Source organism: Oryctolagus cuniculus, chromosome 7, assembly GCF_051225735.1.
Source record: "Oryctolagus cuniculus isolate XC-2025 breed Fujian yellow rabbit chromosome 7, ASM5122573v1, whole genome shotgun sequence".
In the NCBI taxonomy this organism is placed as follows: domain Eukaryota; kingdom Metazoa; phylum Chordata; class Mammalia; order Lagomorpha; family Leporidae; genus Oryctolagus; species Oryctolagus cuniculus.
This window is the reverse complement of record NC_142873.1, coordinates 76,309,663-76,328,991: the sequence shown is the minus strand read 5'-3', so window position 1 is coordinate 76,328,991 and position 19,329 is coordinate 76,309,663. Positions and strand designations below refer to the sequence as shown.

Here is a 19,329-nt window from a genome sequence, read left to right as displayed (position 1 = left end):
TAGGCTCTTGTCATGAGCTGCCAAGGTTATGGAAGCCTTTGAGTTCACCAACTCTGATCATATTTAGACAAGGTCATAGTCAAAGTGGAAGTTCTCTCCTCCCTTCAGAGAAAGGTACCTCCTTCTTTGATGACCTGTTCTTTTCACTGGGATCTCACTTGCGGAGATCTTTCATTTAGGTGTTTGTTTGTTTGTTTTTGCCAGAGTGTTTTGCTTTCCATGCCTGTAATACTCTCATGAGCTTTTCAGCCAGATCCGCGTGCCTTAAGGGCTGATTCTGAGGCCAGAGTGCTGTTTAGGACATCTGCCATTCTATGGGTCTGCTGTGTATCTCACTTCCCATGTTGGATCGTTCTCTCCCTTTTTTATTCTATCAGCTAGTATTTGCAGACACTATTCTTGTTTATGTGCTCCCTTTGGCTCTTAGTCCTATCATTATGATCAATTGTGAACAGAAATTGATCACCGGGACTAATGAGATGGCATTGGTACATGCCACCTTGATGGGATTGAATTGGAATCCCCTGGTATGTTTCTAACTCTACCATTTGAGGTAAGTCAACTTGAGCATGTCCCGAATTGCACATCTCTTCCCTCTCTTATTCCCACTCTTATATTTAACAGCGATCACTTTTCAGTTAAGTTTCAACACTTGAGAATAACTGTATTGATTACAGTACTGAATAGGCTTTCTAATGCATTCTCTCTTTTCACACATTCAGAAACTCCTAACAGTTTAATATTTATTTATTTATTTAAAAGTCAGAGTTACACAGAGAGAGGAGAGGCAGAGAGAGAGAGAGAGAGAGAGAGAGAGAGAGAGGTCTTCCATCTGCTGGTTCACTTCCCAATTGGCTACGCAGCTGGAGCTGAGCTGATCCAAAGCCAGGAGCCAGGAGCTTCTTCTGGGTCCCGCTGCAGGTGCAGGGGCCCAAGGACGTGGGCCATCTTCTACAGCTTTCTCAGGCCATAGCAGAGAGCTGGATTGGAAGTGGAGCAGCTGGGTCTCGAGCTGGTGCCCATATGGTATGCCTGCGCTTCAGGTTAGGGCGTTAACCCACTGTGCCACAGTGCTGGCCCCTGGCTCTGTCTTTTATTGGTTGTACAAACTCTTCACATCTTATAGCCTCAGTTTCCAATTCCATTAAATGGGAGTAGCATTACTATCTTTCTCATTTGACATGCATACAAAGTGCTTAGTACCAGGTCTGATGCATATCACTGCTTAATACATGTTAGCTATTAGTACCAGGCAGAATCTCCATTTCAAAACCCTAAAACATTCAAGAAATAAGGAAGTGTTTTTATGTTTTGTAGATGACAAAGTGAGGGCTAGAGACAACTGAATGGATCAGCAGACTTAGGAATTCAGGTGTAAGGTTAAAGCTGTTTGGACAACTGTGGTAATTTTCATTATAAAGACTGTTGCAGCTATTGTTTCTAAAAGGGCTTTTCCCTAGACTTTTTTTTTTTTTTTAAAGAAGGAACGATGCTCTGTGATGAAAGTCATAAAAAAGCTAACAATGACATTCTAGTCCATTTTGGTTATTGTAACAAAATATCATAAGCTGAGGGGCTTGCAAACCAGATATTTACTTCTCACAGGTCTGGAGCCCAGGAAGCCCAAGTTCAAGGTGCCTGCTGATTCAGCTGCTGGTGTGGGCCTGCTTCCTCGCAGACAGACTTCTCACTGCAACTGCACACAGTGGCAGGCGCAAGAGATCATTCCTGGACCTCCTTCATAAAGGCACTAACCCCACTTCTTAGGGCTCTGCCCCTGTGACCTGATCACCTTCCAAAGGTGCTACCTTCTAACACTCTCACCTGGCAGTTAGGATTTTGAGGAGGCACAAACGTTCAATGCACTGCAGATGAATATGGGAGAGATCTGCATGTTATAGTTCTCTTTTCAATACAGCAAAAATAAATAAAATGAAATAAATGAAAAAGACAACCTAACTCTCTTTTCTGTAAAAGGGAATCCACTAACTGGGAGCTCACTTGGAAATGCCAACAATACTACAGTAGCTGATTGGATAATTTTCAGGTTTCAGATAATTTTTTTAACTAACTCAGTTTAAAATGGAAATACGTATTTTACCTTTACCCCTTTCTCCTCTTGTTCCTTAGTAACATCATAATCTTTTTCCCCCTTCCACTTTTTACAAGCAAATTTATGGTGCTCATACAAATTTAGTCTAGTTTAGAAGAAAGCTGACATGGATTTAGTTCAATTCTTTCATTTTAAGGTGCAGAATGAGGGCCAAAAGGGAACTGACTAAAACAAAATAAAAGCCACAGTGGGACTGGAACAAGGATGTGTCCCACATCCCTCAAGCTATCTCAGTGCAAGAGGATCAGAAACGTAGGCCAGACAGTCCCCGGAGCTGCTCTGAACTCACTGTATGACACCCACCACGCATGGTTTTCTCCTAAGCATTAACAGCTCTGAGTCCTGATGAATGAGCCCTGAAGCTCACTGTTGCCAATGGAAATGGCCACACCTCTCTTGTGAGTTAGTAAATGTGAACCTAAAATTTCCAGTTTAAAATACTGAAGCCATTTTCTTCCCTTTCGCTTATCTCTTGAGTTTTAGAAATAAATTAAGGGGCTGGTGTTGTGGTGTAGTGGGTAAAGCCATCACCTGCAGTGCTGGCATCCTATATGGGTGCCGGTTAAAGTCCACGCTGCTCCACTTCTGATCCAGCTCTCTACTCTGGCCCCGGAAAGCAGAAGATGGCCCAAGTCCTTGGGACCCCGGCTTTGGATCAGCCCGCATCCAACAATTGTGGCCATCTGGGGAGTGAACCAATGGAGGGAAGACTTTTCTTTCCTTCTCTGCCTCTGACTCTGTAACTCTGCCTTTCAACTAAATATATAAATAAATAAATCTTTAAAAAAAGATAAATAAATTAAACTTTTTGGGACAATAATAATCTTTTAGGGAAATATAATTCCACTTACTAGACATGTGGTTGGAGACTGAGATAAACTCATTTTGTCAAGTATTTGAAAAGAAATATTAAAAAATTATAGTGATAGGTATAAGAACAGTGGTTATTTAGGGGCAGGGATTGGTTGAGAAGAAATGGAGAAAATATTCCAGGGTGATGGAAAATGTTCTGTATCTTGAAAGGGGTGTGGTCAAACTACACACTTAAAGTCTCTGTGTTTCACTGTACAAATGATATCTTTTTAAAAACAATCTCACGAGTCATGCAGGAAACTCAGCTTTTAGCTTTTAAAATTCTCATCCTAAAGAAGGACTTGCACTACAAGCTAGCTGAAGAAAGGTGATGACCAAATTCATAGAGACTTTTCCAAATCATGGCAGCTAAATGCATGTCTGTTGAACCATTCACAAGAATAACATAAACTGTGCCAGAACTTGTGTATCCACAAAGCAAGTAAAGACTTTCCTTTCAGGTTATGCCAGTTAAAGGATTCTGCCTTCTACAGGAATGGGAGTATTATTATTCACAAACTGTGTACACCACTGTGATATCCTATCCACTGACCTGCATTGTCCACTGAAATACATTTGGAATTCAATAATAGAACTTCAGGGGGCCAGTGCTGTGGCATAATGGGTAAAGCTGTCGCCTGCAGTGCTGGCATCCCATACAGGTGCCGGTTCAAGTCCCAGCTGTTCCACTTCCAATCCAGCTCCCTGTGATGGCTTGGAAAAGCAGTGGAAGATGTCCCAAGTCCTTGGGCCCATGAACCCACGTGGGAGATCTGAAAGAAGCTCCCGGATGCTGGCTTCAGATAAGCTCAGCTCCGGACACTGAAGCCATCTGGGGAGTGAACCAGCAGATGGAAGATATCTCTCTCTCTGCCTCTGCTTCTCTGTAACTGCCTTTCAAATAAAATAAGTAACTCTTAAAAAAATTAATAATAGGAATTCATTCTAAAGACCACAGAGAACTCAAGACTTCCACAGATGAGGAAAGTAAGTTTGAACATAGACTGCACTAATGAAATTTTCACCTTTCTAACTCCCATATTCTTTTCCCATAAAACTTGAGTCTGTATGACATTCTGCCTACTGTATGCCATATCTGGTAACAGAGCTGTGACAAAAACAAAAATGGCAATTGAAAATGAGCAGGGGCCAGTGCTGCGGCTTAGCCGGTAAAGCCACTGCCTGCAGTACTGGCATCCCGTATGGGCACCAGTTTGAGTCTTGGCTGTTCCACTTCCATTCCAGCTCTCTGCTCTGGTCTGGGAAAGCGGCGGAAGATGGCCCAAGTCCTTGGGCCCCTGCAACTGCGTGGGAGATCTGAAAGAAGCTCCTGGCTCCTGGCTTTGGATTGGCACAGCTCCAGTCATTGTGGCCATCTGGGGTATGAACCACTAGATGGAAGACCTCTCTCCCTCTCTGCCTCTACCTCTCTGTAACTTTTTCAAATAAAGTAAATAAATCTTAAAAAAAAAAAAAGAAAGAAAAGGAGTAAATGATTGGCCCTTTTTGGCTTGACAAGCACATGATGCCAGCTAGGAAACACAGGTGAATACATGTAAAAATTGGTTAAAGATATTTATATGCTAGTGGTAATCACTGGGGACAAGGAAGACAAAAGGCCAAACTTAGAGATCAAGGTATAGCTAGAAAGGGAAAGTGTATTTCTTATCTGTTACAGCAAAGTGCAATTTAATGGCTAAGTTTTTAATATTCATTAATATAAAGGCTAGTACTCCATTGGTACACTAATAAATGGCAGCTGTTTAAGAAAACAATATATCTTGTTAACTAATGAAAGATTCCCAGGAGATTTAAGATCCCTCTCCCTATGATGGTCTTACATACCAGATCAGGCTTCACTCGGTAGATCAGGGGGAAGGACACCCACATGGAATGCAAAGTGCTGATCACCGTGGAGAGCCAGGACTGCTGAACCTCACGGCTTCTGGGAATTCGGTGCAGGTAGTACCTGGTACGCTAGAAGGAAACAGAAATCCAAACCAACTGGGTCACTGATACCAAAGTTAAACACAGAAGTAGGAGATGCTTTCTGGCTTATTTATCATTTTCATTCTAGCTACTTTTCAATCAGAGTTGGGAAGTCTAATTCAATCTTCACATAACGCATCATTCAGTTATGATGAAAAAGTCCAAAATATGATTCAAAAAATGTTACAGTATCAACAAAAAGTTGGGGGAAATGGTCAATAAGATATTTTAGGAAAAGAGCTTAATATATAAAAACACAGAATTTTTACCAATCAATATATAAGATACATAACCTAGTATTTGGGCTGGCATTGTGGAGTAGAGGGTTAAAGCCACCACCTGTGATGCTGGCATCCCATATTTGGGCCAGTTCAAGTCCCAGCTACTCTGCTTCTGATCCAGCTCCCTGCTGGTAGCCTGGGGAAGGCAGCAGAGGACGGCCCAAGTGCTTGGACCCCTGTCATCCACATGGGAAACCTGGAAGAAGCTCCTGGCTCTTGGCTTTGGCCTGGCCTGGCCCTGGCCATATGGCCATCTGGGAAGTACACCGGTGATGGGAGAATCTGTCTCTCCCTCTCTCTGTAACTCTGACTTTCAAATAAATAAATAAAAACCAAACCAACAAAAACACTCCTAGCATCGTGATGGGCAAAGATAGATAAATAATTCTAAACAGAATAAATATCAGTAACCAAGAAACCAAAAAAGACTATCAACACAAGAACAAAAGAAAACAGTCAGTTTTTACCAACCCGCCTCGCAATGATTGTGGATACTTTGTGTTGCTGAAGGTATAAGGAAACAGATACATTCTCTGAGCAAATACACTGGCACTTTTGGAGAGGGTAAGTGGGAAGTATTTTAAATATGTCAACCTTTCATCCAGTATTTCTTCTTCTGGAAATACATCCCACAGGTTTATCCATAGGTTTGTCCACTGTATTATTATCTGTACTGTTGGAAATTTGCAACAGATCAAAAATTCTCCAATAGTCCATATATATGTCCATAAAATATATGGGGATTTATGATGGTACTCTTCCAATTTTGTGGAAAACTGAATCAAAAGATGTTTATGTTGGTACAGCATTTTTATGCATACTTGTTTAACAAATGACATGGAAGATGTACAGAGATAATTGGCTTATTCAAGCTGTAGGACAGTACGCTGAATATAACCCAGTATCTCTGAACAAAGCACCCACATACACTAACACATGTTTGTATATACATACACATACTAGCATCTGCACATAGACAATCTGGAATTACATGTAATAAATTACAAAAAAGATGACATTTTAGTATATATTCATTTTCCCAATCATATATATATACACACATATATATCTGTTTTAAATTTATAGTAAGAATATTATTATTTTCATAAACAGAAAAATCACCATATTTTCTCTGAGTCAGAGTTCCAGGTATTTTGGTTATCTATTACTATGTAATAAATTACTCAAAATCTAGTGGCTTCCAACAAATATTATTTGCTTCTCTCAGCTACTAGGGATTGGGATTCCAGGAGTGGTGCAGTTTGGTTATTCTTGCTTAGAGTATCTGATGAACTTGAAGTTGTTGCTTGGGGCCGCAATCATTTAAAGGCTTGACAGGTACCAGTGAAGTCTGGCGATTCAGTGCTGGTTGCTAGCTGATGGCCTTAGTTTCTTGCCACACGAACCTTTCCATAAGGCTACTTGAACATTGTCATTATATAGCAACTAGTTTCCCCAAAGTGCATGCTCCAAGAGAGATCGAGGCAGAAACCACAATGCCTTTTATGACCTAACCCTGCAAGTCATGCTTTATCACGTCCGCAAGATCCTGCTGGTAACACAGGTCAGCCCCACTCATTATGAAAGGGACTACCCAAGGATTGAATACAGGAAGTAAGAATCACCAGCAGTTTTCTTGCAGCCTGGCTGCCATACAGTTAAAGTCAGAGAGTAAAAAAACAAATATTTAACACTTCCCCCTTCACATTTGGCTGTGAGGAACAATATGCTCCTCTAGAAAAATAGAAAAGCCTTTTTCTAAACCAATAAAAAACACGTAACTACTTGTCCTAAGGTTTTTGTTTGTTTGTTTGTTTGTTTGTTTTTGTTTTCACTCAGAAAAAAGGTGTGAAATTGTGTTTGCAGGCTTTGGTTATGCTCCATGAGGGCATGAGTGTGTGTATCACACACTCAGCACGAAGTGAAAATGGAGGGCGCGTGTGACCACTCTGTGCCCCTGCATGAAGGTGATGGGTGTGGCCTCTTCTTTCCACAGCACAATAGTGGGGAATGGAGTTCTGGGCTCTATAGGTTCTTCATTATTTTTATTTACTTATCTATTATCTGTCAAATCACTGTTATTTTTTTTCCTTCCAAAGGCTTAGGATACTAAATCTTCAACTAGAAACTAATAATAAGCTGTTCCCAAACTAATGACCATTCAGGGAACAGCAACCAAGCCGGAGACAAATTTGTTTTGAGATCTGTGCTTGCCTAATTTGTGGACTTATAAACTGAAAATGAGTAATAGATTACTAAATCTATGGAGTCTAAATCTCTTCTCAGGAATCTTCTGTGTCAGAAGTGTTGAGACAGATAATGTGGTACATCCATCAGGTATTATATAATATCTTCCTTTGGAGTTTGGGCAAGTAATAAACATTAATTTTTCTGCAGCAAAACATGAATATTTACATCAACTAAAATAAATAGAGTATATAAGCCTCATACCAATTCAAATAAGACTTTTCTGTTAAATAAGTTTCTGAAACACTTAAAAAATTTTCCCCCAGTTTTTATAGGATTTCAGATAACAGACTGTACTACAAAATACATTTGAATCAAATATAAACTCAAGCTATTGTTATTATTATTGTCATAGCTTAAGTGGGGGTCTATTATAAATTTTTTTTTTTTCGATTTTGTGGCCTGATCTCAACATCTCTATATTTTCTTTAAAAAAAATCAGGGTGTGTCTCATGTTCCTTTAATAATTTTTAGAGCTGTAATCACATGACTTTGTAAAGGGGCAATGAAGAGCATTCCTATTATATTCTAAGCCTAGGGACTAGAAGGGTGAGGATTTGACTCTAGCTCCTCTGATTCCATCTTGGATCCAGAGAGGCAAATACACAAGGCTGGTAAGGCCTGGACAAGGGTATCAGGGCTGGAAAGCACTTTCCTGGACCTCAACATGGAAGACGAGACTACATCTCACCCCTGGAGCAGCCCAAAGCAACCTAGCAAATGGGTTTAAGAAGTCCCAGTCCACTCTCTGAAGAAGCAGAAACACTAGCAGAGGCATGCTGTGGGATGGGACCTGGCGGACCTCTGGGAAGTAAACTGGAAAAGCAGGCCTAAGGTACGATAATAAAATTAGTAACTAAATTTTTTTGACTTTTTTTTTTTTACTTATTTTTTTGACTTTTGGATGTGACATATATGACCTTTTCACCTCATTCCACCACAACATGCAAGTGCCAACATTTCAGCTTGCAGACCAAATGCTTAGCTGGGGTGGGGTGGGGGGAATCTTGGTTTTCCTTGTGTGCTAGAGCTAATGGCCACCACATACCTACAGTGACCAGTCAGCCAGTTTGCAGAGGATGCTTCCAGTTTACACCTGTTGTCTCGGCAGAATTATTAACAGGGACACATTCTGCTCTCAGAATGTCCCAGTTAAAACAAACAAAATGTGTGTTTAACAATGGGTCCAGCAAGGCGTCACTTCTTCCAAGTTCTGGGAATGATATCTACTCAGGACAGCCTAGGTAGTCAGTGTGATGGCAGAATCTGCATTAAAGTCAAGGATGAGGGTTAAAGTGGCAGCTAGGAAGAAAACCAAGCTTAAAGTCCTATCTGTGAGAAACAGATGACTAATGAGGAGAGTCCATACAGTGCCACTTTTCTGGCCTATGACTTTATCCTAGAAAAGTTTCCACCTCCTCATCCCATCCACATTATTATTTTTTGGTAAGCTGAGGTTACTGGAAATCCTACCAGAGATTGCTCTCCAAATCCACACGCACCCCCACCATCTTGCCAGGCCAGTTCTCCTCAGAGGCACCTTTCTGACTAGCCTTTCTAAAATAACCTTCTCTCTCATCACCACCACCCTCCAGCACCCACATGTAAACATATGGTTCCCTTCCCCACCACCTAGCTTGCTGAATGTTTTAAAGCAGCATTTACTATACTAGAATATAATATATTGCTTTTTATTGTCCATCTCCTACATTAGAATATGATTTACCCAAAGAGGCCAGGAATTGTAATCACAGCAATCTCAGTACTGATATTAGTACCTGGTTATAGCTGGTGCTCAATACTTATTGGAAAATGATTCACTATGTCATTAGACATTCGTATAAATTAACTCAATCATCTTATTACCCAGCTGAGATAAACTGATAATATAAAAAGGACATGAAAGAGGTAATTTGAGAGTTCTTAGGCTCTTATTTCCAAGGACCACTCAACAAATTGAACTGAAAGGAATTCCTGGGATTAAAGGAACAAAGTAAGGAATTAGGATTTATTATTTATTTAGATTTATTTTATTTACTTTAAAGAGTTACAGAGAGAGCTAGGGACAGAGAGAGAGGTCTTTCATCCACTGGTTCACTCTCCAAATGGCCCCAACAGCCAGAGCTGAGCCAATCCAAAGCCAGTAGCCAGGAGTCAGTAGCTTCTTCCAGGTCTCCCACTTGGGTGCAGCAGGGGCCCAAGGACTTTGGCCATCCTCTGCTGCTTTCCCAGGTGCATTAGCAGGGAGCTGAATAGGAAGTGGAGCAGCCGGGACTTGAACCGGTGCCTAAATGGGATGCTGGTACTATAGGCTGGGGTTTTAACCTGCTGTGCCACAGTGCCGGTCCCAGGAATTAGGATTTATAAACAGCCTGAGCCAGGAGGCACCAAGCCCTAGGGATGTGGGGCAAAGAAGGAAGGAAGGAGATGAAGCAAAGCCAGATGCCCCTGGCCTTAAGAAGGTTTTCTAGGCATACAGTCTAGAGCCTCTCTGAAACTGACCACTCACAAAGTCCTCAGGGAACTTCTCTCAGCATTGGTGGGTCTTTTCTCAGATCACAGGACCATGAGAGAGGAGTGCCCTAAAGCTCTGAGGTGTGGGCACAAAGAAGGAGGTGGCTTGCTAGGTTAGAGTAAACACAGCATCCCATTCTGCACCTAGAACTGCTAGAGATAGTCTCTTCAGAAATGATTATTATATCTGGCATGCAACCGTGCAGTCAAGTGAATGGGGATCTGGGGCCATCTTGACAGGGATCAGGCCTTCAGAATAGCCACGCTTGAATCTCAGAAGTTGGGTGCCAAGTTTTTTGGTGCCACATGCCAACTAAAGGAAACATTGAGAGCCAGTATGTAGCAAAATCTGAAGGATTATTATTTTACATAGTTTTAGAAAATTCTCAAATACATATAAAGAAGTCAATGGAGAAAAAAATATCAATAGAAGGCTTGTATTAGCATATCAGCAAAAGTTTCTTTGAAGATAAAGGAGCGGGACAGAAGTTGAGAGCGATAATTCAGGCCTGCCTACCAGCTTTGGCCAGGAATTCCCCAGGGGTGCAGCACCTGGAGAAATCCAAATAAAAGCATCTTCACAGACATACTGTTTTTGTTTGTCTGCATTTTTGCCTTGAGGCAACTGTCCCTCATACTCCTTTATGTCCTGTAATGTCTGCAGAGATGATGCCCTTATTTTACCACCCCAACCCCCCACTCCCAGACCCACCATTTCGTTCAGGAGCAGCCATGTGACCCAAGCAGGGCCAGAATTCTCCTGGATTCTTACAGAGACCCAGGGAAAGAAGTTCTCCCTTGGAGGGACACCATGGGCTGCTAAGCTTGCTCTCAATGCATTCTAATGGCACTGGCAAACATACTTTGTGTGTGTATGTGTTCCTCTATCCATTAGACTTTTCTACAATGACTCAAAACTGAATGATTATATTCACCACTAAAACATGCTACTCCTTCTGCATTCCCAACCTAGAAATCAATAAATCAGTACAGTCTATCATAGATTTCCTGCATACATATGAAGACCTGCATTGGGGCTGGCACAGACAGGAAGGAGGGCGAAAGCTGCCCCCAGGTTGCCTTCTTCTAATCCTCTACACACATTCCGTAGCTATCTACTTATTCCAAATGTCCCAGCTACTCCCACGGTTCAAGACATCAACATCTCCCACCTTGACTAATACAACAGCCTCTGAACTAGTCTCTTTGCTTTTCTTGCTCTCCTACAATTTATACTCTACAGAATCCCTAGGGTCATCTTTTTTATAATATAAGCAGGTACTCTTATTCTCCTTCTTAAAACCTTCCAAAGGTTTTCCAGTGCACCCAGGATAAAGTCCCTTTTCCTTACCACTGCTCCCAGGGTTGCACGGCATCTGGAACTGGTTTGCTTCTCCAGACCCTCCTTGTTCACTCACTGGCCTTGTGTCTGTTTCCTGACTCTGTCAAAGGGCCTTTTCTGCTCATTTCTACTAAGTCTGCTTCACCCTTAGATTGTCACATAATTACCTGCTTCCTCCAAATCAGATCTCATTTGAATATTGCCTCCTCAGAGAGGAGTCAGTTCTCCCCAAAACATGCTCATGCTCTACCACAGTGTCTTATTTTACCATTTTCAGAGCAATTATCAATGCCTCAGACTGTTCATGTATGTGTGTGTGTGTTTTGTGCTTCTCTCCTGCCATCAAAATCCCTATGAAAGGAAAGGATTTCATTCTGGGCATGACTATAATCCAACATATCATGGTTACTCAGTAAATACTTGCTGAACAGATGTATGACTAACACTACAGTTTCCAGAAATCCAGTTCATGGTCTGTCCTGGGGAATGGTGATGGGGAAGACGCTGGCTCTTAACCGCATGGTATGTCAGGATCATCCAAACTTCTCACCTCACAGATGAGGAGTCCAGACTTTCCCAAGGTGACAGTGCCAGCACCTGAACCCAAGCCTTCCGTGAGTCCTGAAATACACTGCTGACTCACTCTTCTACAGAACCCTTTGGCCTCCATGCTTCACTGCTGAGGAGCCACCTTCCCATCCAGCACATAAGGAGCTGTATCAGCTTTCAACAACGTTTACTCCCTGCCTCCTAGTGCTCTTATGTATAGCCAGTCACCTATCCTGCCATCTCCTTTTCATTCCTTGTTTTCAACTAACCTACTCACTACATCCACAGCCTCAAAGTATAGAGTGCGTTGTTGCTTTTGCTGGCTCTGAGAATTGAGCTCCCTACCTCTACCTGTCTCTGTTCTCTGTACTCTGTTCTACACTGCAGGCTTGGATTACTAACCTCAGCTACGACGGCTACTAATCCCTTCCCCATCTCCTGAACATTTTGGAAAATGGCCAGAATAAGAAGATAGGTCCTTAGAAATATTCAGACTTTTCTGCTGCGTGTTAGGCCCCAAGTTCCTTCTGGCATATTCTGCTCTTCTGCTCTTGCTCTTACCTGGCAGTCACCTGGGTTATGTGCTCTTAGAAAGGATGTTTCAGGGGCCAGTGCTGTGGCACAGAGGGTAAAGCCACCACCTGCAGTGCTGGCATCCCATATGGGTGCCAGTTCGAATCCCAGCTGCTCCACTTCCGATCCAGCTCTCTGCTATGGACTGGGAAAGCAGTACAAGATGGCCCAAGTCCTTGGGCCCCTGCACCCACGTGGGAAACCAGGAAGAAGCTCCTGGCTCCTGGCTTTGGATCAGCACAGCTCCGGCTGTTGCGGCTATGTGGGGAGTGAATCAGCAGATGGAAGACCTCTCTCTCTCTCTCTCTCTCTCTCTCTCTCTGTAACTCTGCCTTTCAAATAAATAAATACATCTTTAAAAAAAGAGGATGTTTTAGTTGAGTCTTTTCTTTCTCTGGAGTTCAGTGTGTATATCTTGCAATATGTACACATCTTACAACATGGTCTAGTCTCTTTCATACAACTGGTCAAAGAAATAAGACTTTTTTTCTCTTCTTCTCACTCTACCATATAGAAAAAAACCTATCTTAGTTGAAAATTCCTTTTTGCTTATCTCTCTGAGCTTTCTAATTAAAGAGGGGCAGTGGCCTTTTCTTCCAGTGGGCCTCCCAATGCTCTCTACACACACTTGACCAATTTACAACTAAATGTATGCTAGCAAGACAGACATGAAAAGCAGAACGCTTAAAAGTAAAAAAATAAAGTAGAGAAACAGCCTCTTTTTTTTTCAGGTTTCTAGTTTGAAATTATGTGAAACACTGAGTTAAATACTAATAGTATATGACAACATATAACTTTCAAAGTATGTTCCAGAATTACATCACTGCTAAAAACCACAAACATATCTGGCTGCAGATTTTTGAAAACTAAATAGAAGTTTATAGTGTTTTAGATGGAAATAATTCCACCAAAGAATCCAGATGGCATCATAAACCACAACAGAGCAGATCAAGTGGTCTATGAAGTCATTCTTTGCTGTTACCACACACTGAAATGTACAATGCATTTATTATTTAATGAATGCCACACTATTACAGAATCTTGGAAACAAGATAAAACTAAAATGGTAAAATTTCATTCAACCAAAAATGGTTTCAGTTTTCTTTCATAATTTTCAAAAATAATGCAATATATATTTTTGAAAAAATGTATTTGGATGGTTTAGCCCATCATTCTGGAATCCAGATGACCATAACTTACCACAGAAACATTTTTAATATGCATGTCCTTCAAGTTCTTGGTGGATGCTCACTTCAGGGGAGCTGATGGAGCACTATGAAGTCATGTGTAAGTGGGGGACCTAGGAGTTCCAGACTGAAGCCTGTCCCCTTAGGTGACTCAACCTCTCCAGACCTCAGTCCCCCACTGTGCAACGAGGAAGCCTGGCACAGATCAGAAATGCTCAACGGGCTCCTGGGAGCCCAGGACTGGCTCTCAGGTCTGACTTGTCAGAGACAGACCAGTCTGTCGCTCCAGCTCTACTCCAAGGCCACTACTGTCTTTCCTTGAGAAGCCCCTCTTGCCTGGTGGTCTCAGGCTTCAGGAAAATGAAAGAACAGTTTGCTTCTGAAACAAATGTGGGATCCTGGCCTCACAGTTTAAAGGCATTATGAAAGAACACTTGTCTTCCTCCCAGCTCTTGCTGACCCCTTCCCTTGACAATGCCCCAGTTTTTCTTTTGGTAACTCATTCCTCTCACATTCTCAGCCGGATGGTTTCGGTGGTATTCACTCCTGTCTCATTCAGTGCCAACCCCAGCTCCAAGAGGAGGCCTGGAATTGCTTAAGCAACATGGAATAAGCCACACTCCTGGCCACAATGATTGGCTGTGAGATGGGAATGTAACCGATGTCTGCGGGGGCTTCTGGGAAAAAGAGGCTTTCTCCCCGCCCCCGCCTGCCCCTCTCACCTCATCCAGGTGGTAGGAGGCTCTATTTTTCTTCAGTCTAACACAAAATATGAAGCGAGGAGGTGTTGCAGGCTTCTGCTACCCTAATGGGAGCACTTGGAGCTGCAGGTGGCAGCACTGCCACAAGCCTAATGGAGTTGCCATTGCGGAAGACTAAGCACAGAGACCCTGATTCACCTTAGTGATACCCATGGGCAGCTGCACCAACTCTTGCAGATTTAAGACTGATTTTTCCTGTTTTGTACATTGAAAAATTATATTGTTCAAGCCAGTTTTAAGTTTGGTGTCACTTGCAATTGAAACAGCTTTCCTTTGGCTTTAAAATGTTCTGAATTTAAAACAGCTCTCCTTTTCTTAGAAAAGACAGTGGGTTGGCATTGTGGTAAAGTCACCACCTGTGACATCAGCATTCCATAAGGACACATGTTTATGTCCCAACTGCTCTACTTCTGACACAGCTCCCTGCTATTGATCTGGGAAAAGCAGTGGAGGGTGGCCCGTGTCCTTGAGCCCCGTACCTATGTGGGAGACCTGGATGAAGCTCCTGGCTTTGACCTGGCCCATCCCTGGCAGTTGTGGCCATTTGGGGAGTGAACCAGCAGATGGATGAATATTTCTTTCTGCTCTCCCTCTCTCTGTAACTCTGACTTTCAAATAAGTAAATAAATCTTTAAAAAATTTTTCTTTTAATTTGGAAGTCAGAGTTACAGAGAGCAGGGTTGGGGAAAATATTCCATTGGCTGGTTTACTCCCCAAGTGGCTGTAACAGCCTGGGCAGAGCCAGGATGAAGACCAGGGCCAGGAGCTTCATCCAATCTCTCATGTGGGTAGCAGGGGCCAAAGCACCTGGACCATCTTCTGCTGCTTTTCCAGGCTGACAGCAGGGACTGGATCAGAAGCGGAGCAGATGGGACATGAACCAGCACTCCTATGGGATGCTGGCATCGAGGCAGAGACTTTACCTACTATGCCACTGCACCAGCCCCAATAAATCTTTTTTTTTAAGATATTAAAATCATGCATGAAACAACTGTTTTTGATGCTGGATTTCAGAGCTATATTCTTCATTATGAGCACAGATTCATTCCCTCATTCAACACGCAGTGAGCACCCAACTATCTACCAGGTGAGAGGAACTGGGCTATGAACACAAAAGTGAGTAAGACAGTCACAAGAACTCACTACAGACTGACAGGTCAAAAAGCAAAGCTGACCACCACAAGCCAAGAGATAAACACAAGACCCAATTTTTAATACAAGAATAGCATCAAGTGCGAAATGATAAAGCAGACCTTGATAGGCTGTTAGGCTTCCGGAAGATCTTGCTTGTGAGGGATGGGAAATTATCCACACATTAGGGGTGGCAGGGAAGGTCTTCCAGGCAGAGCAGGCAGTACACTCGGAGCAAAGAGGCCTGGAATGGCATGTTTGGGAAACTAAATCGTGGCGTGCCGGAGTACTAGGCAATGCAGCTGGAGGCAAGGCCTTCCAAGCCATGCGAGGGAGCACACCTCTGCATCTAAAAGCAGTGAGGAGCCATCGAGGGGATTTAATGGGGAAAGGGGGAGTGATGCAGCCAGATCCGCATTCAAGAAATGCCATTCTGGCAACTGTGAGAGTGAGGCTGAAGGCCTGAAGGACAGCTGCAGCCCCAGGTGGGGGAAGCACAGGGCAGTGGTGGGCGGAGGACTGAAGGGGGTGCAGAATCTGGACAACTCTCAGGCTTCTAGCTGGGCTGAACAGAGCTGGTGGGGCCAAGGGAGAGAACACGATGGGAAACAGGCTGGCGGCAGATTATTGTTCCCTGTGGTCTGGTTTTGAGCATAATTTTGTGAGTCACTAAAGCATTCTATGTACAAAATGTTTCAATCTTAGGAAACATGTCCAAGGGGGTCTTCACAAAGTTCATGGAAACGTGTAGCATGAAAAAACTATAGATTTCTAAATTTCTTTGCACCGAAGTAAATTTATCTCTTAATCCCATTTTTCAATTAACTTAACCCCATTTTTCAATTAACTTATTGACATATCCTTGTATAGGTAATTTTCAGGTTGAAATGGTGCAGACAGGGACTTGTACTTGGAACTAGGGCAATGGGATAACCTAGCAGGTAGGTGAACAGAGCAAGGTAATCGGGAATCTAGGAAGATGGTATTCAGAAATCTGGATTCAAGGCAGATGCTGGCAGCCCTACAGAGCCAGCTGTGGCCTAGGGCTGCAGCCTCATCAATCTCTGACAAGTCAGACTTGAGAGCCAGTCATGGGGTCACGGTGACCAGTTGAGCGTCCCTGATCTCAGCCAGGCCTCCTTGTTACACAGTAGGGACTGAGGTCTAGAGAGGTTGATTCACCCAAGGAGACAGAACTGGCTACCAGTAGGACCCCGTCTGGAACCCAAAGCTCCCTCAGTGCAGTGGCACTTCTTTCTCGGCTCCCAGGACGTGGTCATCTAGCAAGTACTTGAAGGATGAAGTGAATAGCCCTTGGTACCAACAATTTCTCTTTTACGACCTAATCCTGACTACAACTGCAAGGGTAGCACCAGTTACAGCCCTGTCTCTTACAGATGTATGCTATCCCTGGTGGGAATCTAACTACCAGGTTTCGCAATTGTGTTGTGGGACCTTATGGCTGAACAGGCCCAAAGTGCCTACATTTGTGCAAAGTGAAGACTGGAGGGAATTCCATCAGACCAGGCCCTGACTTGACAAAAGAAAAGAAAATATGGGGCCAGCACTGTGGTGTAGCGGGTAAAGCCGCCGCCTGCAGTGCCGGCATCCCAAATGGGTGCCAGTTCAAGTCCTGGCTGCTCCACTTCTGATTCAGCTCTCTGCTATGGCCTGGGAAAGCAGCAGAAGATGGCCCAAATCCTTGGACCCCTGAACCCATGTGGGAGACCTGAAAGAAGCTCTTGGCTCCTGGATTCAGATCGGCTCAGCTCCGGCCGTTGTGGCCATCTGGGGAATGAACCAGCGGATGGGAAGACTTCTCTCTCTCTGCCTTTGCCTCTCTATAACTCTGCCTTTCAAATAAATAAATAAATAAATATTTTTTAAAAAAAGAAAAGAAAATGTATATCTGTACCCATCATAGAAGTAATAATTTTTTTTAAAAAAATTGTGCTACTTTTATGTTTAAGTCTAATCACTGGCTGTCAGAATACCATTCATTTGCTTTAGCATGGAGATACAATAGCACTATATTGTTAAAACATTAAGTGCTCTGTATGTTCTAATACAAATTTAACTGGCATAGGGAAACTGCATAAATTACCAGAAGGTTGAAATAACTGCAATATGTTATTCACAATTATTTTAATTTCATAAATTCAGAACCTGAGTCAAAGAGAGTTTAACTGAATTTGCCTTAGTACTATTGACAGAGGAAGGGATGGGTAAGATCCAGGGAGAATTTTAAGAGATTATTTAAAACACTTTAGAAGCATGTATACATCTAAATGATAGAGTAGTTTAAAAATAACGATCTATACACTGGAACAGCATAGCAAGATTTCTCTTTGAAAAGAATTGTAAATATTTTCTAATTCATATATTAAATTATTTATACAGGTCTTCCTCCAAATTACAGGTATTTTTACCTTTATTTATCACTGAAAATACTTAAGGTCCATCAGAATGAGGAAAAGTGCATGTACATATTAGTTACACTCTAAAAACAGAACTGTGTCAAACCGGAAGTTGTAATACATAGTTTACGAACTGAAACAAAATCCCACAGTTGCAATTATACAGTTTACAAACATTTCTTTCAGAACTGCTTGAGGACTATGGACGATAGACACCAAACACTTCGAATTTACAAGTCTCAGTGCAGTGTGTGAAGTTAGCACTCCACCTTGTGGGACAAAGCAGGTGTTGGTGAGAGGAAGCACAGCATGCTAACCTTACAGGTGCTGCCTGCTATATCCTGCAACCACCAAACCCCACTGATTGATACAAACCCCAAAAAAGGTGAACCAAAAGAAGTCCTGTTTGTTAAAGTAACAGCAAAACTTCCATGCTTCCAAAATACAAAAACCTGGGCTCAAAATATTGGTGCCTATTGTATGTGTTTGAGTTGTTTCCTCAGAAAATACATTTTTCATATTAATGTTATTTTTTCCACTGGAGTTTTAAATATCTTTTTAATTTTGTTAATAAAAATAGTTGTTTGCTAATTGTAAGCTTAGAAAACACAGGAAAATACTCAAAGACAAAAACAAAAATCAACCAATATCCACAACAGTATCGACTGGGCCAGGCTGAAGCCAGGGGCCCTGACCTGGGTCTCTCATGTAGGAGGCAGGGATCCAAGCACTTGAGCCATCTCCTGCTGCCTCTCAGGCTGTGCACTAGCAGGAGCTGGAATTGGAAGGAGAGGCAGGACTTGAACTAGACACTCCCACACGGGACGTGGGTGTCCCAGGCAAGCGTCAACCAGTGAACCAAGCATCTGTCTCATAGCTTGGTCAAGCCCCTGAAGTAACTGATCACCTCCAGTTCCTTCTTGGGTCCATCCCCATTAGAGTTCTCTGCCCCCTTGCTCCACTACTGACTGGTTGTTCTCTTAGGCCCAGCTATGAGGTCTTCACACAGGAACTCCCTTCACTGCCATCCTGAGAAACGCCTTCGCTTTTGCCCTGGACTGCACCCAGGTGTCGGCACTGAGGCTCCTCCTTGGGTTCCTCTGTTGTAGTGAGGCACAGGCTCCAGCAAAGGGTATCTGGGCAGTCAGTTTAAATCCCTCCCACCGCTGTTCTGGCCCCCATTTTGATCCTCAGTGTAACTCCTTTCCTTGTTCTTTCTGGAAGCTTTTGGTTATCTTCTCTTTCTCACTAGTGCTGAAATTGTAGAAGATATATACCTTGTTATGGCTATAGTTGGATTGGGGTAGGAACAGCCCTTCTAGTTTGAATGTCATGTCTTTCTAGCGCTGGGAATTCTCGGGTCAGTTTTGTTT

General features: G+C 42.7%; 1 protein-coding gene across 3 annotated transcripts in view; it reads right to left on the bottom strand.

Moving 5' to 3' along the window:
- The window catches only part of ALG14 (ALG14 UDP-N-acetylglucosaminyltransferase subunit), a 104,650-nt gene that overhangs the window by 58,222 nt on the left and 27,099 nt on the right, over window positions 1–19,329 (bottom strand). For all 3 annotated transcript variants that reach the window (XM_089337050.1, XM_089337052.1, XM_002715847.6), the window contains exon 3: window positions 4,811–4,942. In XM_089337050.1, coding sequence (XP_089193176.1) covers window positions 4,811–4,942 — 132 coding nt within the window. The remainder of the gene's footprint in view (window positions 1–4,810; window positions 4,943–19,329) is intronic.